The following is a 24,314-nucleotide window of genomic DNA, read 5'->3' as shown; positions in this document are numbered from 1 at the left end:
GGGTATTTCGTGGGTTGCTGTCTATGTTATGTTGCATGTTAGCACAGTGTTTCTATAGCAGTCACATTCATTAATTTCAGGCTTCAAACATAAAGATATAAAACTGAATTTTTTTGTGAAGAATCAACAACAAGTGGGACACAATCATGAAGTGGAACGACATTTATTGGATATTTCAAACTTTTTTAACAAATCAAAAACGGAAAAATTGGGCGTGCAAAATTATTCAGCCCCTTTACTTTCAGTGCAGCAAACTCTCTCCAGAAGTTCAGTGAGGATCTCTGAATGATCCAATGTTGACCTAAATGACTAATGATGATAAATACAATCCACCTGTGTGTAATCAAGTCTCCGTATAAATGCACCTGCACTGTAATAGTCTCAGAGGTCCGTCAAAAGCGCAGAGAGCATCATCATCATCAAAGCCATTTCTTAAAGATATCCATAAAAAGTGTCGTTTAAAGTTTGCCACAGGCCACCTGGGAGACACACCAAACATGTGGAAGAAGGTGCTCTGGTCAGATGAAACCAAAATTGAACTTTTTGGCAACAATGCAAAACGTTATGTTTGGTGTAAAAGCAACACAGCTGAACACACCATCCCCACTGTCAAACATGGTGGTGGCAGCATCATGGTTTGGGCCTGCTTTTCTTCAGCAGGGACAGGGAAGATGGTTAAAAGATGGTTAAAATGGTTAAAATTGATGGGAAGATGGATGGAGCCAAATACAGGACCATTCTGGAAGAAAACCTGATGGAGTCTGCAAAAGACCTGAGACTGGTGTCACGAACCGGCTCAAAGCCCGTAACAAAGGGAGACAACGTGGAGATACGGAGTAACAAAATATATATTTATTAACTAAAGCAACTAAGGAAAATATACAATGGTGTGTGTAATCAGTAATCAGTAGTGTAAGTGAGTGTTTTGCATGCATGAATGTGATAATGCAGGTTGTTGAAAGGTGCCAAAGCAAACAAACAAACAAAAGGCCACCAAGAACCACAACACAATCTACAAATGTCTGCATGGAGAGAGTCTCCTCCATGAATGGGGAAGGGGTGTATTTATCCTGGGAAACACCTGGGCCCAGGTGTTTCCCATGTAGCTGACGACCCTCTCAACTCCGCCCACCGGCATCCTAATAAGGAAACAAGAACAAAGACAAAATACGGCAGACAGAGTGGGAGGGTCGTCACATTCCCCCCCATAAAACCGGGGACCAACAAGGACCCCGGAACAACATACCAGCCCCTGCAGTCCCAAATTGACACAGCCTCCTGCGTCCCAAATTGGTGAGGGGTTATGTGTTCACACTTACAAATTCCCCAGCCAACCTCCTCCCCAAACCTCAGCAACCTTCAACAGCTGTTCTTTAGTACCTAAATCTAACAATTTCTCAGATGGAAAGCGAATGAATTAATCTATATAAGATGCCATAGTTACAACAAACAAAAAAATCTCGCTCTTCCCCTCTGCTGAGCACACCAGACCACAAACCCGAGAATTGACAATCACCCTGAGCACCACAGAAGAGAGATGAGATACGGCGCTTCCCCAAAACCTACAATAACTCAACCCTAGTCTTTGTGCAGATTTGCAGTGGGAATTTACGCACTGTAGCCCGCTGGCAAGGAAAAACTCCCCAGCATGCTGGTAAATTCCACCAAGCCACGGATGTGCCCCCGAGACAACTGCTCAGTCCACAGACACCACACAAAAATAACAAACATTAACCATGCCCAACATATTCCAAAAAAAAATGAAACATGTCGCTAAGCCTATCAGGGGAAAAAAGCTATAGCTCCAGGTAGCAAGTTCCACTACCCTACCCAAATCTCCCACTGAGGTACACAGCCGATTACTCACCTCAGGCTGATGTCCCAACAGAAAGTAGAACGAACGTTTCCAGGCTAGGCAGGGCCTGGAAACTAACCATTATACTCTCTCCAACGCAGCACACAACCCAAACAACAAAGGCAACCAATACTGGGCCTATTAAACTCAAACACAATATACAAACAAACACGTACTTCCACGGTCTCCCAAACCAATAGTTCAAATATCCCGGATGAGCCCCCACTTGTCACGAACCGGCTCAAAGCCCGTAACAAAGGGAGACAACGTGGAGATAAGGAGTAACAAAATATATATTTATTAACTAAAGCAACTAAGGAAAATATACAATGGTGTGTGTAATCAGTAATCAGTAGTGTAAGTGAGTGTTTTGCATGCATGAATGTGATAATGCAGGGTGTTGAAAGGTGCCAAAGCAAACAAACAAACAAAAGGCCACCAAGAACCACAACACAATCTACAAATGTCTGCATGGAGAGAGTCTCCTCCATGAATGGGGAAGGGGTGTATTTATCCTGGGAAACACCTGGGCCCAGGTGTTTCCCATGTAGCTGACGACCCTCTCAACTCCGCACACCGGCATCCTAATAAGGAAACAAGAACAAAGACAAAATACGGCAGACAGAGTGGGAGGGTCGTCACACTGGGACGGAGATTTGTCTTCCAACAAGACAATGATCCAAAACATAAAGCAAAATCTACAATGGAATGGTTCAAAAATAAACATATCCAGGTGTTAGAATGGCCAAGTCAAAGTCCAGACCTGAATCCAATCGAGAATCTGTGGAAAGAACTGAAAACTGCTGTTCACAAATGCTCTCCATCCAACCTCACTGAGCTCGAGCTGTTTTGCAAGGAGGAATGGGAAAAAATGTCAGTCTCTCGATGTGCAAAACTGATAGAGACATACCCCAAGTGACTTACAGCTGTAATCGCAGCAAAAGGTGGCGCTACAAAGTATTAATTTAAGGGGGCTGAATAATTTTGCACGCCCAATTTTTCAGTTTTTGATTTGTTAAAAAAGATTGAAATATCCAATAAATGTCGTTCCACTTCATGATTGTGTCCCACTTGTTGTTGATTCTTCACAAAAAAATACATATATCTTTATGTTTGAAGCCTGAAATGTGGCAAAAGGTCGCAAAGTTCAAGGGGGCTGAATACTTTCGCAAGGCACTGTATGTATCCTCAAATGTTATGTCATCTAAAGAAATCTCACATTAGCTGGTAGAACTGACGAAATGAATGAATCATGAAGGTCTTATAACTTATATCATTCTACAGGCCCTTTTATCAAATGTCTCTTTATATGCATATATCCTAGGGGCTATGTAGCTTCTTATCTGTCAAGTTTGGAGTTCGTTAAAGTTGAGTAGCTTTGGTCGTGTTAGTATACAGTAACGTTAAACAGCAACTGCCCTTATAAACCAACTTCTCATTTCGAAAACAGACTATGTGGCATCGATATTGTCACGCTTTCTTCCGAAGTCGGTTCCTCTCCTTGTTCGGGTGGTGTTCGACGTCACCGGTCTTCTCGTCACCGCCGATCCATTTTTCATTTTTCCATTTGTTTCGTCTTGTTTTCCCACACACCTGGTTTTCATTCCCTCATTACGTGTTGTGTATTTAACCCTCTGTTTCCCCCCATGTCTTTGTGTGGTATTGTTTGTTGTAAGTGCTTGTGCACATGTTGACTGGTGCGCGTCAGGTTTTGTACCCAAGTTGTTATTTTCTTGATGGCGTTGGTTTTGGAATTAAACTGCTCCGGCTATTACCTAGTTCTGCTCTCCTGTGTCTGACTTCCCTGCCACCAGTTACGCACCCCTTACAGATATGAGTCAGAACCATTTATTCTACTTTCAAAATTTACGACAAAGTGTAAATAGGATCATTTTGGTCATAAATTCAGTTTCATCCCAAACTAAGTTTTGTGAGACTTGTGGTCATGACTGCATCACAACTTAAATGAAGGTTGGGTTAGTTTCAATCCTGCACACAGCTGGCAGCACACAAGTAATCATCAATTTGGAGTGCAGCTGCATGCGACCCGATCGCAATGCCTGTGGTAAATTTGAGGTGACTTTGGATATTCCTATGTTGCTAGTTAGAGACCATCAGTAAATTGCATAATGTACATACATATGTTAAATCCTATAGCTCCAAATTTCAATGACTTTTCATATACAAGCATTTAATGACAACTAAAAGGTGTGAAAATATTGTCTCAGTTACATTGTGTAATTTATTGACTGTCCTTAACTAGCCCCGGAGATAGGCTATCCAAAGTCAGGTCGCACACCAGCCGGCTGAAGCTAATTGGCAAAATAATTTGTCTAACTCTTCCCACCTGCGAAAACACATGAGACATCCACATCAAACCACACCCCGAAACCAACTCCCTTTTGAAATTAATCATGGCCACTAGCATTTCTTAAGGAACCAAATCTAAAATGAGGCCAAAATAGGAAGTGCAGTCACCCTTTACAACTAACAAATGACATATTGCACCTCTAACTTGATACTTTTCAGATGAGCTAAAAAGAAAGACAGATGAGAACAGCAGGACAGTGGAGCTCTTAGAACAGCAGCAGCCAGGGGCAAATGGTAGGGAAGAGGAGGATTTAGGTGACCCAGACACAGGCCCAAAACAAGTTAGGCTACCCAGGTATCCCCTTGACCGTTTTGGATTGCAAAACTAGAGACACACCAGACACAGAGACAGCAACAGCAGGGTAAATGATGGAGAGAGACACCAGACAAGACACAGAGACAGCAACAGCAGGGTAAATGATGGAGAGAGACACCAGACAAGACACAGAGACAGCAACAGAAGGGTAAATGATGGAGAGAGACACCAGACAAGACACAGAGACAGCAACAGAAGGGTAAATGATGGAGAGAGACACCAGACAAGACACAGAGACAGCAACAGCAGGGTAAATGATGGAGAGAGACACCAGACAAGACACAGAGACAGCAACAGGAACATAGGTGATGGAGAGAGACACCAAAAGAACAGAACAGGCCATAACAGAAGAAGATTGACAAAGGAGACAGCAACAAACAAGAACCTGAGACTGCAACAAACAAGACACAGACAACAACACAGGAGAAATTGACAGAAGAGGCCAGATGGAGAGAGAAAAGAGGTGGGTTGAGCACACAGTAGACTGTATCGAGAGAGAGAGGGGGGGGGGGGGGGTCTGAATACTTTCCAAATGCACTGTAAATATGGTTTCTACTAACTCCTTGTGGATTTGAGTACCTCCATAAGAACCAAATTCTCCTTCAATAATAATGAATGCTGACATGAGTTTTGACTTTTGAACCCCACACAAACCATTACTACATTTATGTTCATTACATTCATAATAGTTGTTCTTATATCATTAACACTTAGCTCTAATTATAAGCAAGTGAAAGCAAACAAGCTGTGGCGAGTTAGGCCTATACGTTCAGCACTTGCGAATGGACAGGGACAGAAATTCAGCAAAATGTTGAGGCCTTATCTTTACTCTTCTTTAAGGAGAGAGAGCGAGAGCGAGAGGGAGGGAGGTGTTTGGGCACTGTGGGATCAGTTTGGCTCATTGGACAGGTCAGAGTCTATGTTTGAAGTTGTTGAGTGTTTTTTTGGCAATACCCTGTAGATGTGTGTGTTTAAGAGTAGAGAGTGTTCCAGATTAGAGAGACCCACAGCAGCAACTGTAATACCGAGTACTGGCAGTGTCTTCTGTGGCAAGTGGGAAGGTGCAATATACCTGAAAAATATATAATCTATGAATGTTCTAATATCTCAATGTTCATCTCAAATTGCACCAAATGCATTATTTAAACAATTGTCGGGGGGGCCTTAATGGCTTTGGGCTAAGCTCCGGATTTCTTAAAATCCCAGAAACACCATTACCCGAATGTGAAGTTGATAGGTAGTGTGGGACTGCAGTTGCGTATCAGACTGTGTGTAATTGTGCTTTGGCCTTTTGTGAAGGAGTGTGTGGTGGTGTGTTGAGGTATATTGTTCCTTAAGGTAAATACATCAGGGAGAGGAAGACTTAACACGCGTGGGGAAGTGCACTTCCTTTAGAAGGGGTTGGTGTAATCTTGTGACCTTGTTTGAATGTCAAGTCATTGACGACATGCCAATTGAAATGCATTCCTTCGTTCGGACCAGGCCTTTTGAAACTGGAACCTATATTTCCTGCTTGGCGGTACTGGAGCAGAAAGATAATGCCTTTTACCGTTTCTCTCTGAAGTGCAGTTGCAGGAAATGAACAAATTTCTTCCAGCCAACTGTAGCTGCCTTCCTCTCAGTTCAGGCCTCGGTATTCTGGGTCCATATTCACAAAATCTTTGAGTAGGAGTGCTGATTTAGGATCAGTTTGGCCTTTTAGAGCATAATGAATATGTTTATATTGACAGTGGGGAACCTGTTCCTAGATCAGCACTCCTACTCTGAGAGGCTTTTTTAATATTGGCCCTGGTCTCTGTGAAGCTTCTCCTCTCCTCACAGAAAGCTCATCCAGAGACTGAAATATGACAGATTCCTTCACACTCACCATACACCAATGTTTGTTATTAGGCTCCGATTATGTCTAGAGGCATTGGGTGTGAAGTAGAAGTTTCATACTTTATTTTTAAGACTAGATTGTTTGATTTGAAATGTATGCAACCTAGGAACAAACTCTCGTAGGAGGGCCACACACTGCCCCCTGCTACAGACAATGCTACAGTCTTTACTGAAATGGGCTGTGTATTTGTAGTGGAATGGGGGCGGGTGGGTGTTAGGGATGGGGGTGGGGTGGGTAAGGGTTTATGGTAGATTGGGTCTCTCTGCACACCCTGTGAGAGCCAGGTATCTGCTGTGTGAACTGGTTTAGGGTGAGAGGGGGACAGGGTGGATCACTGTAGAAGAATCTGCTTAGCTCTACCCTTCAAAACCACCTGTCCTCTAAAACCGTAATTAGAACATGACCTAACCCAGATTGACCAATTACAATCAACATAGTGGGATTGTAAACAATATACAGCATTCCTGAGAAAGGTTTATTTTCTCCATACAGCGCTTGTTCTTTAATGCAGGGTGTGTAAAAACGGTGCAGTACAGAACAGAACAGAAGGTGTGTGTGTGTGTGTGTGTGTGTGTGTGTGTGTGTGTGTGTGTGTGTGTGTGTGTGTGTGTGTGTGTGTGTGTGTGTGTGTGTGTGTGTGTGTGTGTGTGTGTGTGTGTGTGTGTGTGTGTGTGTGTGTGTGTGTGTGTGTGTGTGTGTGTGTGTGTGTGTGTGTGTGTGCTTGAGAATGGAAACCAGGTGCTTTTGTGCTCTTCCAACAACACTATGTGTACAGTATATGGGTCGTTCCACAAAAAGAGTGACTTTGCATCCCCGATATTTTAAACTCAGAAAAAAAAGAACTGGTCTTTTTCTGGACTCTGTCTTTCAAAGGTCATTCGTAAAAATAATAATAATAACTTCACAGATCTTCATTGTAAAGGGTTTAAACACTGTTTCCCAGCGTTTCCCAGATTACAGACGGTAGGCAATTAAGGTCATAGTTATGAAAACTTAGGACACTAAAGAGGCCTTTTTACTGACTCTGAGAAACACCAAAGAAAGATGCCTAGGGTCCCTGCTCATCTTCGTGGACGTGCCTTAAGCATGCTGCAAGGAGGCATGATGACTGCAGATGTGGCCAAGGCAAACAATTGCAACGTCCGTACTGTGAGATGTCTAAGACAGTGTACAGGGAGACAGGACGGACAGCTGATCATCCTTGCAGTGGCAGATCACATGTGACAACACCTGCACAGGATCGGTACATCCGAACATCACACCTGCGGGACAGGTACAGGATGTCAACAACAACTGCCCGAGTTACACCAGGAACACACAATCCCTCCATCAGTGCTCAGACTGTCTGCAATAGGCTGAGAGAGGCTGGACTGAGGGCCTTGTAGGCCTGTTGTGTGGCAGGTCCACACCAGACATCACTGGCAACAATGTCGCCTATGGGCACAAACCCACCGTTGCTGGACCAGACTTGATAGGCAAAAAGTGCTCTTCACTAACGCGTCGCGGTTTTGTCTCACCGGGGTTGATGGTCGGATTCGCTTTTAACATCGAAGGAACGAGCATTACACCGATCCCTGAACTCCGGAGCGGGATCGATTTGGAGGTGTAGGGTCCGTCATGGTCTGGGGTGGTGTGTCACAGCATCATCGGACTGAGCTTGTTGTCAATGCAGGCAATCTCAACGCTGTGCGTTACAGGGAAGACAGCCTCCTCCCTCATATGGCACCCTTCCTGCAGGCTCATCCTGACATGACCCTCCAGCATGACAATGCCACCAGCCATTCTGCTTGTTCTGTGCATGATTTCCTGCAAGACAGGAATGTCAGTGTTCTGCCATGGCCAGCAAAGAGCCTTGATCTCAATCCCATTGAGCACGTCTGGGACTTGTTGGATCGGAGGGTGAGGGCTAGGGCCATTCCCCCCAGAAATGAACGGGAAATTGCAAATGCCTTGGTGGAAGAGAGGGGTAACATCTCACAGCAAGAACTGCCAAATCTGGTGCAGTCCATGAGGAAGAGATGCACTGCAGTACTTAATGCAGCTGGTGGCCACACCAGATACTGACTGTTACTTTTGATTTGGACCCCCCCCCCCACCCACCCACCTTTGTTCAGGGGCACATTACTCCATTTCTGTTGGTCACATGTCTGTGGAACTTGTTCAGTTTATGTCTCAGTTGTTAAAATCCTTTATGTTCATTCAAATATTTACACATGTTAAGTTTGCTGAAAATAAACGCAGTTGACAGTGAGAGGGCATTTCTTTTTTTGCTGAGTTGAGGTAGATATTGTGCACCAATATTGAATTTTAAAAGACTATTTTATTAAAGTATGCCCTTTTAATATAGACCACATGGAGAATTCAATAAATCAGATTTTTTTTTATATGAATAAAGAAAAATTCCGAATTTTGTCATGTCCCTCCGTGCACCCTCTGTGATTTCTAGGAAGATTTGAACACACTTAACCCTATCCTTTCTCCACGTTTTCACCATCATTGTAAAGCCCTAGTTATTTTGTTGCTTTGACAGTCTATTGACTCACTGGTGTGTCAGTCTAAGTGACATAATAAAAAAATCCCCATCCAAATCTGTCAGTTTAAGCCATATCTATCTGTTGGATGCGTCTCAATCCACCGCACCCGCCTATGTTGCACTTCCGCATCTGCGGTAAAAGGTGGCAGAGCTAGAGTGGCGTTTGTCAGACCACGAATCGTGCCGAAAATCAGTCTTCTCGCAAAAATGTCTGTCGCGTCACGAAAACGACGGTGTTCTCCGTTTTGCTCTACGACGTTCACCGGTGTCACGGGATTTGTCTGAAGGTAACCGGTTTTAATAAATGTATGGAAGGATGAAGGTAGTTTTGTGCCTGCCCAGGAAAAGGGTTTAAATATGTGAGAGAGAGAAAAAACGACAAATATTTCCTGAGCTTTCTTGAATTCCCTAGATATAAGACAGACACTTCAAAACGTTGTTTCTTGAAATCAAATGGCAAAATGATCCATAGTATGACCATCTTAAAACAATTCTGTTATGTTAGCTTAGAACCCAACGGCTTAGACTTAAGAGAGGTTAACCACTTGAACGTCTGCTCTTTATGACAGAATGTAAAAAATGAGGTAAAATCAACCTTGTCGTTTAAAAAAAAACACTTCTCGAAAGGCACCAACTTGGTGGAGCGACCCATATGGGGTTGCGCAGTCAGCTCGGTGTGTTTGGGCTAGCAGTGTGAGCCCAGCAGGAGCTTTCACATAAAACATCCTGCTAGTGGATGGAAAAGCCATTTACTTGGGCCAGGGCTCCTAACAAATGGGGGCAATTTACCCAGTGCAGTAAAATAGCACTCCGCTCCCTTTGCCGAACCCAGCCCTGTTACTTTATATACAGTGCCTTACGAAAGTATTCGGCCCCCTTGAACTTCGCGACCTTTTGCCACATTTCAGGCTTCAAACATAAAGATATAAAACTGTATTTTTTTGTGAAGAATCAACAACAAGTGGGACACAATCATGAAGTGGAACGACATTTATTGGATATTTCAATCTTTTTTAACAAATCAAAAACTGAAAAATTGGGCGTGCAAAATTATTCAGCCCCCTTAAGTTAATACTTTGTAGCGCCACCTTTTGCTGCGATTACAGCTGTAAGTCGCTTGGGGTATGTCTCTATCAGTTTTGCACATCGAGAGACTGACATTTTTTCCCATTCCTCCTTGCAAAACAGCTCGAGCTCAGTGAGGTTGGATGGAGAGCATTTGTGAACAGCAGTTTTCAGTTCTTTCCACAGATTCTCGATTGGATTCAGGTCTGGACTTTGACTTGGCCATTCTAACACCTGGATATGTTTATTTTTGAACCATTCCATTGTAGATTTTGCTTTATGTTTTGGATCATTGTCTTGTTGGAAGACAAATCTCCGTCCCAGTCTCAGGTCTTTTGCAGACTCCATCAGGTTTTCTTCCAGAATGGTCCTGTATTTGGCTCCATCCATCTTCCCATCAATTTTAACCATCTTCCCTGTCCCCGCTGAAGAAAAGCATGCCCAAACCATGATGCTGCCACCACCATGTCTGACAGTGGGGATGGTGTGTTCAGCTGTGTTGCTTTTATGCCAAACATAACGTCTTGCATTGTTGCCAAAAAGTTCAATTTTGGTTTCATCTGACCAGAGCACCTTCTTCCACATGTTTGGTGTGTCTCCCAGGTGGCTTATGGCAAACTTTAAACAACACTTTTTATGGATATCTTTAAGAAATGGCTTTCTTCTTGCCACTCTTCCATAAAGGCCAGATTTGTGCAATATACGACTGATTGTTGTCCTATGGACAGTCTCCCACCTCAGCTGTAGAACTCTGCAGTTCATCCAGAGTGATCATGGGCCTCTTGGCTGCATCTCTGATCAGTCTTCTCCTTGTATGAGCTGAAAGTTTAGAGGGACGGCCAGGTCTTGGTAGATTTGCAGTGGTCTGATACTCCTTCCATTTCAATATTATCGCTTGCACAGTGCTCCTTGGGATGTTTAAAGCTTGGGAAATCTTTTTGTATCCAAATCCGGCTTTAAACTTCTTCACAAGAGTATCTCGGACCTGCCTGGTGTGTTCCTTGTTCTTCATGATGCTCTCTGCGCTTTTAATGGACCTCTGAGACTATCACAGTGCAGGTGCATTTATACGGAGACTTGATTACACACAGGTGGATTGTATTTATCATCATTAGTCATTTAGGTCAACATTGGATCATTCAGAGATCCTCACTGAATTTCTGGAGAGAGTTTGCTGCACTGAAAGTAAAGGGGCTGAATAATTTTGCACGCCCAATTTTTCCGTTTTTGATTTGTTAAAAAAGTTTTAAATATCCAATAAATGTCGTTCCACTTCATGATTATGTCCCACTTGTTGTTGATTCTTCACAAAAAAATACAGTTTTATATCTTTATGTTTGAAGCCTGAAATGTGGCAAAAGGTCGCAAAGTTCAAGGGGGCCGAATACTTTCGCAAGGCACTGTATGATGTTCAACAGGGATAGGGGGACATGCGTTGCACATGGTTGGTGTTTGTTTCTTGGGAAAGCTGACGAAGGCCTTGAGGCCGATACGTAAAGCTTAATAAAGAGCAGTGTACGGGTTTCACTTTTTTTTGTTGTCAAAGCTGCAAGTGTTAAAGGACTGATTACATGTCAGCGCACGCTTGTAAAAAAAAATTAAAGGGTTAAGGTCTGAAGTGATGTCAGGGGGGTTGGAAAAAACAGACGGATGTTGATGATGTCACTACGTTCCTGTAAAACCTTCAGCCCGATGCGTGCGCGTGCCATGGGATGGTAGCTAACTGTGGCTGAATCTATCTCAGCACACACAAGTAATACTGTTAGCAAGGTGAACTTATTAGGTAAACACTTTGATATGCAATGATTCATCTCCCATGTAAAAGCTCTTAGAATGTCAAGCAGATGTTGTAGTTTACGGTCCAGATAAATGACTCACATTACTGAAACAGCCTGTTAGTCCTTCTTTCCACTCTTGTATGGCTAAATGAGAATCTATTTCAGTTAAACAATGGCATCACACAAACAATCCAGACAAATAGTTGAATAAGGTTCGGGGCTAACTTATACAAATGTCTTAGTTTTGATATATCTCTTATTATGTCATAGCTCTCTAGCACTTATACCGTTTATAAAATAAATAATACGATCTAAAACACACTTTTACCATTTATAAAATAAATAATACGCTCTAAAATACAACGAATGTCTAAACACAATAAAAGTGGATGGAAAAGGAAAAATGGAGTAAGACAGACAAATGGATCACGGACACGGGTGACAAATGAAGTTTAATGGGGTTATAGTCATTCAAAGAGTTCAGAGTTCAAACAGTCAGATGGTTATATAGGACAAAGTGCAAAACCAGAGCGCCACTTTTGTGGTCGTAAACCACAAAGAACATTAAACAAACCATTCCTCAACCTAATACAAATCACCTGCGCTCATCACAGTTCTGGCATGTCTGACACTTAATATTGGTGACCAGAGTCATATAGGCATATACTGCCTGTATATGGCTCTGTTGATGACCTCTTTCTTTCACCAGGATTAGATTCTGGTTTATATTTGGGAAAGCATTGGGCTATATACCCCATTTCTTCAACAATCTGCTAACACCTTCAATGGGGATTTATCTGGGTGTTATTCTCTTTCTTCCTCTCTCTTTTCTCTCTCGATCTTATCACTCGTTTCTCTCTGTTAGTTAATTGAGATCAGTGTTACTCTGCTGGGAGAGTAAAAGTGACCTCAGTCTGAGTCATTGACACAATGTCCGTAGAGTATCAACTGTCCTGCCCTGACACACACAGAGAGAGAGAGAGAGAGACAAACACACAAACAGACACGCTCTGGCCCTGGGACAAACACAGATTCAGAGATGCTGGGTGACTGACGGACAGACACACAAAGTTCTGGTGGATGGTGGACAGACAGACAGACAGACATACAGAGAGACATTGGTAAAGAAAGTTGCCGCATGACAGGGAGAAAGGGCAACAAGTGTACTGTGGCGAGGGCTGAGATCCTATTGGTCTGCCGTCAGCGAATGGGAGCGCTGCCCGGAAGCACGTCACAGAGTGCTAGTTGTGGAGGCAGCCAATCGCTTCCCAATGTAGATCCTGCGAGAGAAATATACTGCTAATAATGAAGGATGCACATTTACCTCCTTGTTGTATAAAAACAGATTGCTGCTATTTGGAAAGAGATCTATAATAAAAAAAAGCATCAGGTGCTGGTGGTCATATAGTACATTATCATTACTAAGACAACCTGTATCTCATTATCTCTTAGTGTCGGTAGCATATATGTCCTGTATTTATCTATTATAGTGCGTGTATATGCTTTCGACTGTGTGTGTGTGTGTGTGTGTGTGTGTGTGAGTGTGAGTGTGAATGTGTGTGTGTCTCTTACCCTACTCCCAGTGTGAGCAGGTGCGAGGCAAGCAGTGAGGGGATGAGGATCATGAGGACGTCAGAGGAGAACAGGCCTCTTTTCATCACCTCACTCTTCCTTACGCTCAGAGAGCCCGACTGCTGCTTCGGGTGCTGGAACACAAACTCCCTGAGTGCAAGAGAGGCATAAGGCAGAATCGAGAGAGAGGGAGGAAAAAAGCGAGGGAGATGGAGGGAGAAAGGGAGACAAGGAAGATGAAGAAAGAAAGAGATGGAGAAAGGCGAACATAGAGAGAAAGAGAAGGAGGGAAGAAAACACTTTGTTCCTCAAGATAAAAGGAGATTTCTCAGGAGAAATTCTAGTTCTCATATTTTGTCAGTTAGAATATTTCAAGAAAAGACTGTGAGCTGTTCAGTAGCGCCATAACATGAGAAGAAAGATACATTCATGTACATTAATGTAAAAATGAAATGAAACTATGTGCAAGACTATCATCTGTCATGTTTAGGTGTAACAGAGAGAGATATCTGTCATGTTTCAATGTTACTGTACAAGATTTCATTCATTATTTATAAAAACTAACGACTACATTCCCTATTGCACATCCACAGGCTCCTCACGGGTCAGTACTTGTTATAGGCAGCCAAGTACGTGTGTAAATTAATGTTTATTTTATTTAACCTTTATTTAACTAGGCAAGTCAGTTAAGAACAAATTCTTAATTACAATGACGGCCTAAAAATGAAACTAGGGGTGAAATGGAATGGAAGGTAAATGGAATTAGAACAAATTAGAATGAGAATCAATTCGTAGTCGTTCCAATTCTATGTGTAGGGTCTTACTTTGGTGGAAGGTTCTCGGGCCGACTGGACCAGTCCCATACCCACTCGGAAAGGAGCCTCCTCTCCCCTTCTTCTTCGGACTGAGATGGAGAGGAGGAGGAAGAGAGAGGTAGAGAAGAGAGGGAAAGTTAAATGTCAATTATCAATTACATTTGCCATCATGTTTTGACTAAGAATGGCGCTGCAATGTATAGCAGCCTTTTTACCGGGCTCCTGACAAATTCTGATATTTTCATTTTTTTTGTGCTAATATGAACTTTTTTTGTAAATAATGTTTCCGCCATCATTTCCTATGACCCGAAAATAGCTTCTAGACATCAGAACAGCTAACACTAACATTGATTTGGATGAAGATTTCCACTTCAATGAGGCGGAGGCGCAGGACATACTGCTGACCCCAGACCAGGCACTAATCCCCGAAACTCGAAAAAGTGAAAGGTGGCGTAAGAGAGGCCGACGTGCGGGCACCCTGACGAAATTACGTCGGCGAGTACATAAACCCTCCTTGTATTGGAGAACGTACAATCACTGGGGAACAAACTGGACGAGCTCCGTTCAAGACTATCTTCAATACGGAAGTGGTCAGATGAAGCTAAGCTACAGGACTGTTTCGCTAGCACAGGCTAGGATATGTTCCGGGATTCCTCCAATTGCATTGATGAGTATACCACATCAGTCACCAGCATCATTAATAAGTCAATCGATGACGTCGTCCCCACAGTGACTGTATGTACATATCCCAACCAGAAGCCATTGATTACAGGCAACATCCGCACTGAGCTAAAGGCTAGAGCTGCTGTTCTCAAGAAGTGGGACACTAATCCGGACGCTTATAAGAAATCCCACTACGCGCTCCGATGAAACATCAAACAGGCATTCACGTCAATACAGGACTAAGATCAAATCCTACCACACCGGCTCTGACGCTCATCGGATGTGGCGGGGCTTGCTAACTATCACAGAAATCCAGCCACGAGCTACCCAGTGACGCAAGCCTTCCAGATTAGCTAAATGCCTTCTATGCTCGCTTCGAGGCAAGCAACACTGAGCCATGCATGAGAGCGCCAGCTGTTCTGGACGAGAGCGCCAGCTCTTCTGCATGTGTGATCATGCTCTCCGTAGCCAATGTGCGTAAGACCTGCAAACAGGTTAACATTCACAGGGCTGCAGGGCCAGACGGATTACCAGGACGCATACTCAGAGCATGCGCTGACCAGCTGGCAAGTGTCTTCACTGACATTTTCAACCTCTCCCTGACAAAGTCTTTAATACCTACATGTTTCAAGTAGACCACCATCGTCTGTGTGCCCAAGAACCAGAAGGTAACCTGTCTAAATGACTATCGCCCCGTAGTCCACACAGCCCTTTCCCACCTAGACAAAAGGAACACCTTTGTGAGAATGCTGTTCATTGATGACAGCTCAGCGTTCAACAAGCTCATCACTAAGCTAAGGACCCTGGGCCTGAAGACCTCCCTCTGCAACTGGATCCTGGACTTCCTGATGGGCCGCCAACAGGTGGTGAGGGAAGGCAACAACATATCCGCCACGCTGACCCTCAATATGGGGCCCTTAAGGGTTGCGTGCTTAGTCCCCTCCTGTACTCCCTGTTCACCCACAACTGCATGGCCACGCACGACTCCAACACCATCATTAAGTTTGCCGATGACACAATGGTGGTAGGCCTAGAGGTCAGAGAGGCAGTGAGTTGCAAAGAACAACAACCTCTCCCTCAAAGTCAGCAAGACAAAGGACCTACAGGAAATGGAGGGCTGAGCATGCCCCCATTCACATCAACGTGGCTGTAGTGGGGCGGATGGAGAGCTTCAAGTTCCTCTGTGTCCACATCAATAAGGATTTATCATGGTCCACACACACCAACAGGGTGAAAAGATTTGGCTTGGGCCCTCAGATAGTAAAAACCATTGAGAGCACTATTGAGAGCATCTTGACTGGCTGCATCACTGCAACCGCTTGGCATCCGACACAATGCGCTACAGAGGGTAGTGCATACAGCCCAGTACATCAATGGGGCCAGGCTCCTTGCCATCCAGGACCTCTATACCAGGCGGTGTCAGAAGAAGGCCCTTAAAATTGTCAAAGACTCCAGCCACCCAAGTCATAGACTGTTCTCTCTGCTACTACACAGCAAGTGGTACCAATGCACCAAGTCTGGAGCCAACAGGACCCTGAACAGCTTCTTTCTCTGTTGGGAAGGGCCCATAAGTAATAATTTCACTGTTAGTCTACACCTATTGTTTGCAAAGCATGTGACGAATAATTGGTGTATTTATTTGATTTGATAACACTGACTTGTGTGGTGTTAGAGCTATCTAATAGCAAAGGATTGCTACTGCTACATTTGAGTGTTATGTGCCAGCATGCATGTGTTTCGTACCTGTATGGTAACACAGTCTGTACTGCTGCTGCCTTCACTGTGGGGAGGGGAAGCAGTGGTCTGCGGAGGAGTCACCACCAGGGGAGGACTGAACAAAGAAAGCAGGTCAATGGGACTTCTCAGTAACAACAGACATCCATGTATGTACACACACACACACACACACACACACACACACACACACACACACACACACACACACACACACACACACACACACACACACACACAGAGGGGGAGAGAGATTTGTGTTGGTGTAGGGTACTGACCTGTCTTTACTCCTCTCACACTCAAGCTGTGCCTCCAGCAGGATCCTCTCTAGCTCCCCCTGCAGGGCCCAGGAAGCTGTGTCCTGTTGTTGCCCTGTCAGACTATCCCTGCTGCTCACTGCTGATATTAGCTCCTCCAGCTCCACCCACGAGCCTGTGTGTGTGTGTGTGTGGGGGGGGGGGGACAAGAGAGAGAGACAAGAAGGTACAGCACATCAGAAATCAGCTCAATGTAATTGAAGAATCCATAGAATCTAAACAAACCATTTCTGGGAAATTGGAACACACTAAACAAACAACAACACAAAGTGTTATCTATCCAAAATGGAGATGTATGGATAAACCACTTCTCCAATCTTTTTGGCTCTATAACAAAGAACAAACAGTAAAAACATATACTTGATCAATTGCAAATCTTAGAATCAGCTTATATCCAGAACCCACTGTATTCTCAAATTACATTGAATGAGCTACAGGTCAAAATACAAACCCTCAAACCCAAAAGGCCTGTGGTGTTCATGGTATCCTAAATGAAATGATAAAATATTTAGACCACAAATTGGCTATACTTAAACTATTTAACATCATCCTCAGCTCTGGCATCTTCCCCAATACTTGGAATCAAGGACTGATCACACCCCGATCCACAAAAGTGGAGACAAATTTGACCCCAATAACTACCATGGGATATGCATCTACAGCAACCTTGGGAGAATCCTCTACATTATCACTAACAGCAGACTACAACAGATCATGTATTCACCCTACACACTCTAATTGACAAACAAAATAAACAAAGGCAAAGTCGTCTCATGCTTTGTTGATTTCAGAAAAGATTTTGACTCAGTTTGGCATTAGGGTCTGCTATACAAATTGATGGAAAGTGGTGTTGGGGGGGAAAACATATGACATTATAAAATCCATGTACACAAACAACAAGTGAGCAGTTAAAATTGCCAAAAAACACCCACATTTCTTTCCACAGGGTTGTGGGTTGAGACAGGGATGCATCTTGAGCCCCACCCTCTTCAACATATATACAGTGAGGCAAAAAAGTATTTAGTCAGCCACCAATTGTGCAAGTTCTCCCACTTAAAAAGATGAGAGGCCAACTATGACAGACAAAATGAGGGAGAAAAAAAATCCAGAAAATCACATTGTAGGATTTTTTATGAATTTCTTTGCAAATTGTGGTGGAAAATAAGTATTTGGTCAATAACAAAAGTTTATCTCATTACTTTGTTATATACCCTTTGTTGGCAATGACAGAGGTCAAACGTTTTCTGTAAGTCTTCACAAGGTTTTCACACACTGTTGCTGGTATTTTGGCCCATTCCTCCATGTAGATCTCCTCTAGAGCAGTGATGTTTTGGGGCTGTTGCTGGGCAACACGGACTTTCAACTCCCTCCAAAGATTTTCTATGGGGTTGAGATCTGGAGACTGGCTAGGCCACTCCAGGACCTTGAAATGCTTCTCATGAAGCCCCTTCGTTGCCCGGGCGGTGTGTTTGGGATCATTGTCATGCTGAAAGACCCAGCCACATTTCATCTTCAATGCCCTTGCTGGTGGAAGGAGGTTTTCACTCAAAATCTCACGATACATGGACCCATTCATTCTTTCCTTTACACGGATCAGTCTTCCTGGTCCCTTTGCAGAAAAACAGCCCCAAAGCATGATGTTTCCACCCCCATGCTTCACAGTAGGTATGGTGTTCTTTGGATGCAACTCAGCATTCTTTGTCCTCCAAACACGACGAGTTGAGTTTTTACCAAAAAGTTATATTTTGGTTTCATCTGACCATATGACATTCTCCCAATCTTCTTCTGGATCATCCAAATGCTCTCTAGCAAACTTCAGACGGGCTTGGACATGTACCGGCTTAAGCAGGGGGACACGTCTGGCACTGCAGGATTTGAGTCCCTGGCGGCGTAGTGTGTTACTGATGGGAGGCTTTGTTACTTTGGTCCCAGCTCTCTGCAGGTCATTCACTGGGTCCACCCGTGTGGTTCTGGGATTTTTGCTCACCGTTCTTGTGATCATTTTGACCCCACAGGGTGAGATCTTGCGTGGAGCCCCAGATCGAGGGAGATTATCAGTGGTCTTGTATGTCTTCCATTTCCTAATAATTGCTCCCACAGTTGATTTCTTCAAACCAAGCTGCTTACTTATTGCAGATTCAGTCTTCCCAGCCTGGTGCAGGTCTACAATTCTGTTTCTGGTGTCCTTTGACAGCTCTTTGGTATTGGCCATAGTGGAGTTTGGAGTGTGACTGTTTGAGGTTGTGGACAGGTGTCTTTTATACTGATAACAAGTTCAAACAGGTGCCATTAATACAGGTAACGAGCGGAGGACAGAGGAGCCTGTTAAAGAAGAAGTTACAGGTCTGTGAGAGCCAGAAATCTTGCTTGTTTGTAGGTGACCAAATTCTTATTTCCACCATAATTTGCAAATAAATTCATAAAAATTCCTACAATGTGATTTTCTTGATTTTTTGTCTCATTTTGTCTGTCATAGGTGAAGTGTACCTATGATGAAAATTACAGGCCTCTCTCATCTTTTTACGTGGGAGAACTTGCACAATTGGTGGCTGACTAAATACTTTTTTGCCCCACTGTATCAACGAATTGTTGAGGGCACTAGAACAGTCTGAAGCACCCGGCCTCACCCTACTAGAATCTGAAGTCAAAAGTCTACAGTTGGCTGATGATCTAGTGCTTCTGTCCCCAGCCAAGATGGGCCTACAGCAGCATCTAGATATTCTGCACAGATCCTGTCAGCCCTGGGACCTGACAGTCAGTCTCAGTAAGACAAAAATTCTGCAAAAACATAATGCAAATAATGCATGCAGAGCAGAATTAGGCCCATACCCGATTATTATCAAAATCCAGAAAAGAGCCGTTAAATTCTACAACCACCTAGAAGGAAGCGATTCCCAAACCTTCCATTACAAAGCAATCAAATCCAGAGAAATGAACCTGGAGAAGATTCCCCTAAGCAAGCAGGTCCTGGGGCTCTGTTCACAAACACATACAGACCCCACAGAGCCCCGGGATAGCAACACAATAAGACCCAACCAAATCATGAGAAAACAAAAGATGATTACTTGACACATTGGAAAGAATTAACAAAAAAACTGAGCAAATTAGACTGCTATTTAGCCCTAAACAGAGAGTACACTATCGCAGAATACATGACCACTGTGACTGACCCAAACTTAAGGAAAGCTTTAACTATGTACAGACTCAGTGAGCATAGCCTTGCTGTTGAGAAAGGCCACCATAGGCAGACCTGGCTCTGTGCACACTGCCAACAAAATGAGGTGGAAACTGAGCTGCACTTCCTAACCTCCTGTCAAATGTATGACTACATTAGAGACACATATTTCCCTCAGATTACACAGAAACACAAAGAATTTGAAAACAAACCAAATTGTGATAAACTCCCATATCTATTGGGTGAAATACCAGTGTTCCATCACAGCAGCAAGTTTTGTGACCGGTTGCCACAAGAAAAGGGCAACAAGTGAAGAACAAATACAATTGTAGATGCAACCCATATTTATGTTTATTTATTTTCCCTTTTGTACTTGAACTATTACATTGTTAAAGCACATTGTTAACACTGTACATACCCATAATGACATTTGAATTGTCTCTATTCCCCTGAAACTGTTGTGAGTGTAATGTATTACTGTTCATTTTGCAACCTCTCAGTAATGTTGCAACTGAGAGAAGAGCTAATCCTGGATCATTCCATAGTTTACATTTCAGTTAATCTCATTCAATCATATTGAATCTCCCAGAATAACTTTACTGAAGCCTAATTCTGGAAGGCTAAACCAGGAGGAAGGCTAAACCAACACAGCCTATCAGCCTATCAGCCTTGCAGGTGGAATGACACAGCAGGAACAGACAAAAAAATATACAGACAGATTCTAAAGAGATTGTAATTGTCTGTTGTTGCTCAATCATTACAGTAGATGGCCTAATGTTAGGACACGCAATGCAGAGGGGCTACCCCAAAGCAGGATCGACGAGTTAGCCAGCTAACTTGCCTAAATATTCCAAATTATTTTTGGGGGGGAGATAAGCTTGAAATGGGCCTGGTCTAATTGACAACAACACATATATACGTTTAGCTTTGTTAGTGAACCAGAAAATCAACAGTTATTTCTCATGGTTTATCAAACATTGCTGGCTAACTCATTGATCCTTCTTTTTTAGTAAAAACCCTTAGGTCTGTGTTGCTGTTGTTGTTGGACATGACATAGGTATTCGGTCCCCTTTAAAGTTGCAATCCAGGATCTTAAGCACAACAAATTGGTAACATATAGTACACATGGGATTCACCATACGAATTGCAAAAAAAGATATATATGTAGGACGTAACATATCATACGCAATTTGATGACGTAGTACACAAAAAACGGGAACCACTTTTGGCTGGTGAGCATCACCTTCAAAACTAATGGCTGAAATTATTCAAGAGTACATTTTTAAGCAGACAGGACATCCCATTCCTGACATAGTATTAGACAAGACCCAATGACTTACTGACATAAGGGCATTTGTAACAACGAATGTTGTGTTTCCCCTGGTCCTTAGTTTAGCTTGAGTGTAACACACACACAACAAACAGGGACAACCACACACACAACACACACACTAACACAAAAACAAACAGGGACAACACAACCACACACACACACACACACACTAATACAAAAACAAACAGGGACAACCACTGACACAGCCTGACAGGATGATTATGTAAGATCTTATTTCTGTATGAGATTAGCCACCCTTTACTCTCCTGTCTCATTCTCGTCTATTTCCTTATCTCTCATTCTATCTCTTTCTCTCTGCGGAATGCAAACATCATCACCTGCTCTCCTCATCCACACATCCTCCCATCCTCTATTTTTGTCTCTTCCCATTTATTATTTGCTTTAGGGTAAGTGAGAGATCATATAGACAGCAACAGTGGAGAGGGGGGTGGAGATGGGGAAAGGGGAAGGGAGGGCAGAGGGCAAACTGTGCCATTGCCCTAGTTTTCCTCCCAGAATGAGAGAGAGAGTCATGACATAACCACTGGCTGCCAGCCTGCTCGTGCTCTCTCTCTCTCTCTCTGTGGCCTTGACCAGGCTGCACTGCAGCAGCACCCAATGTCTGTCAATAGCCCAGTATCCTTCCATAGAAGTACTGTAGTGCATATCAGGTGTATGTTATGTGTGTTAATATAGGCCTAGTTCTTGAAAAACAAAGCACAGATGTGTCGTTGTGCCAAAGCTTTGTGTATGTCCTAGCTGTGATATTATGAAAGCTATACAACATCCCCCATGTGCTGTAGAGGCTATAAGCAAACTGTACAGTGAGCTATAAGCTTCAGGTAAATCTCCTGGGCTTAATTGGTTTAGTGATATACAAACTGGTGAGTCATAAAATCTGTTTACAGGATGACCATGTCAGTGGCAACAACAATGATAACTTCAAAATGGCATACTTACATTTCTCTCCCTAACATGCCCATTTTCTCACATCATTTTCTCACAAGTCCACGTTAACCATGCATTAGGTCGTGGACAATGACTATAAATAAACGTTGTCCATTAATAAATTAAAATGTGATAAACAAACTTATTCTGGTGAAAGAGGTCACTGTTCATGCATCATTAATTGATTGTTACTAAAAATAAGCATTGTAGGCCTAATGAGGACGAACATAATAATTTATACATCAATAATGTTATTTTCCTGATGGACCCCTCTTGGAATTATTTATTTAAATGTTAGCCTAGAAAAACAGTTGAACATAGTTTATCCCAAGGGTATACACAGAGAAAGAGTCATCATAGGGCAGTTACAAGGCTTTTTTATAAACATTTCATAGTTACTACAGCACAAATCAATCACAATTGACCCGACTTTGCATTGACCCAATAACGATCCATCGCCCCAAAACCCTTACCGTACAACGCGTCCTCTGGAGTCGACGAGCCTGACATGGTTAGTGGCTAAAGGGTGGAGAGAGATTTTGAAACGGTCAAAAACGCACAGTGTGGGGAAAACGGTGTGTTATAAACTGCCTACAGTATGTCGCTTTCTCGTGTATTGTTGTTGCTTTAGCGCGTAGACCGTGACGTACTGCACGCAGTTATCCCTCCCTCCCCATGTGCAGGGCATGTCGAGGTAAACAAAACCGACTGAAGCTCAACAGCAATTTAATTAAGAGCCACACAGCAATGTAAACTAGCTGACGACATTTGTGTGGTAGATTAGAATACAATAGATACTCCCATTAACATTTGACATGAATTTCCATGGCCTACTCATTGGAAAAGTGTCGTTCTTTGCAATGTTTTGAAATGTTTACTCCACACACTGATATGTGTACCCCGCTTGAACCATTTGCCGTATTTAATTCGTTGCGTCAAATGAAGGGGCTTGTGAGTTGTTGTGACAGCTTGTGGTGGATGGACAGTGACTCATCTATTTCGTTCCATTGAGAGGAAGCCCGGCAACTAGTGACATCAGCACTCCGCGGGCTCAGGCTCATTCTGCCTATGAAGTAAGTGCATGTTGTTGTGTCCGCAGAGATAGCACAGCACAAGGGCGTGGGTGCCATGACGCACAGTAGCTCCTCTGAATCCATGTTTTTGCACTTTCTTTCTCATCATTGTCCTCTTCAAAGAAATGCACGCACGCTGCAGTGGGGTGGAGGGATGAACATCAATAGATGAAAGACATCTCTTATAAGAAGAGTAGATATGTAGATATGTTGATGATTATGTAGGCTATTATGAACCTCTTCAATTGATGTTGTTGATGTTGCTTTGTGTCCGTTATACAACTGGTTGTCCTGCTCCTTATAGGCAACACTGCCACCTGGTTGTCACAGCTCCTAAAGATGACTACAGTATCTTTACTGCAGGCCCTTACATTAGGCTACAGTTTTCACAACTCGCCAGGCCTATAGAATACCGTACTCGTGTTTAACATTTTTTGTGCAGTCAGACACTTTTTACTACCGCATTAGCATTACATTTTTATGAACAATGCAATTTGTATTGATTCAAATACAGCAGTCATTGTCACAGAAGGCCGTAAATGAAGAATCAGTCCTTCTCCAGTTATGGTGTTTTGCTTTCCGTCTCTGGCCAACCCTTCGGGCCCTTAAAACCCTGGCGCCAACGATCCACAAGTTACCCCGTGCCAAAACTAGGCCTATGATACTGGCTTTCACAAACTATTCTGATACTGGCTTTCACAAACTATCCCCCCCCCCCCCTATTGGTTTAGCTTTGTTTCTCATCTCATCTATCCTCCCGTTCTGCCCTGAGAAAGTCATTATGAGATACAATCGTACAGAAACCCAGAAGTTACCCATTCATCAATGGAATTTAAGATCTCTGTGACAATGTTCCGTCTTAGACCACGTCTCTGTGTCATAGAAGAT

At 43.2% G+C, this 24,314-nt stretch overlaps 1 protein-coding gene across 1 annotated transcript; it reads right to left on the bottom strand.

Annotated features, from left to right (window-relative positions):
• Positions 1 to 12,229: 12,229 nt before the first annotated feature.
• Positions 12,230 to 23,699, bottom strand: LOC110523889 (BCL2/adenovirus E1B 19 kDa protein-interacting protein 3). Its single transcript, XM_036977600.2, has 6 exons — positions 22,827 to 23,699; positions 16,859 to 17,012; positions 16,590 to 16,677; positions 14,193 to 14,272; positions 13,369 to 13,518; positions 12,230 to 13,076 (listed from the first exon to the last, which is right to left on the bottom strand). The coding sequence occupies exons 1-6, from the start codon at positions 22,861 to 22,863 to the stop codon at positions 13,028 to 13,030; spliced, it is 558 nt and encodes a 185-aa protein (XP_036833495.1). The 5' UTR covers positions 22,864 to 23,699; the 3' UTR covers positions 12,230 to 13,027.
• Positions 23,700 to 24,314: the final 615 nt, after the last annotated feature.

Source organism: Oncorhynchus mykiss, chromosome 5 (assembly GCF_057628025.1).
Source record: "Oncorhynchus mykiss isolate SJ-2025 chromosome 5, ASM5762802v1, whole genome shotgun sequence".
NCBI lineage: Eukaryota > Metazoa > Chordata > Actinopteri > Salmoniformes > Salmonidae > Oncorhynchus > Oncorhynchus mykiss.
Note: the sequence above shows the minus strand (reverse complement) of the source record. Positions and strands in the feature narration are given on the sequence as shown.

Coding starts and splice junctions, on each gene's coding strand:
- LOC110523889 (XM_036977600.2), bottom strand. CDS start 22,863: ATGTCAGGCTCGTCGACTCCAGAGGACGCGTTGTACG. Junction 16,678..16,858: donor TGTGAGAGGAGTAAAGACAG/GTCAGTACCCTA, acceptor TTCTTTGTTCAG/TCCTCCCCTGGTGGTGACTC. Junction 14,273..16,589: donor CAGACTGTGTTACCATACAG/GTACGAAACACA, acceptor TCTCCATCTCAG/TCCGAAGAAGAAGGGGAGAG.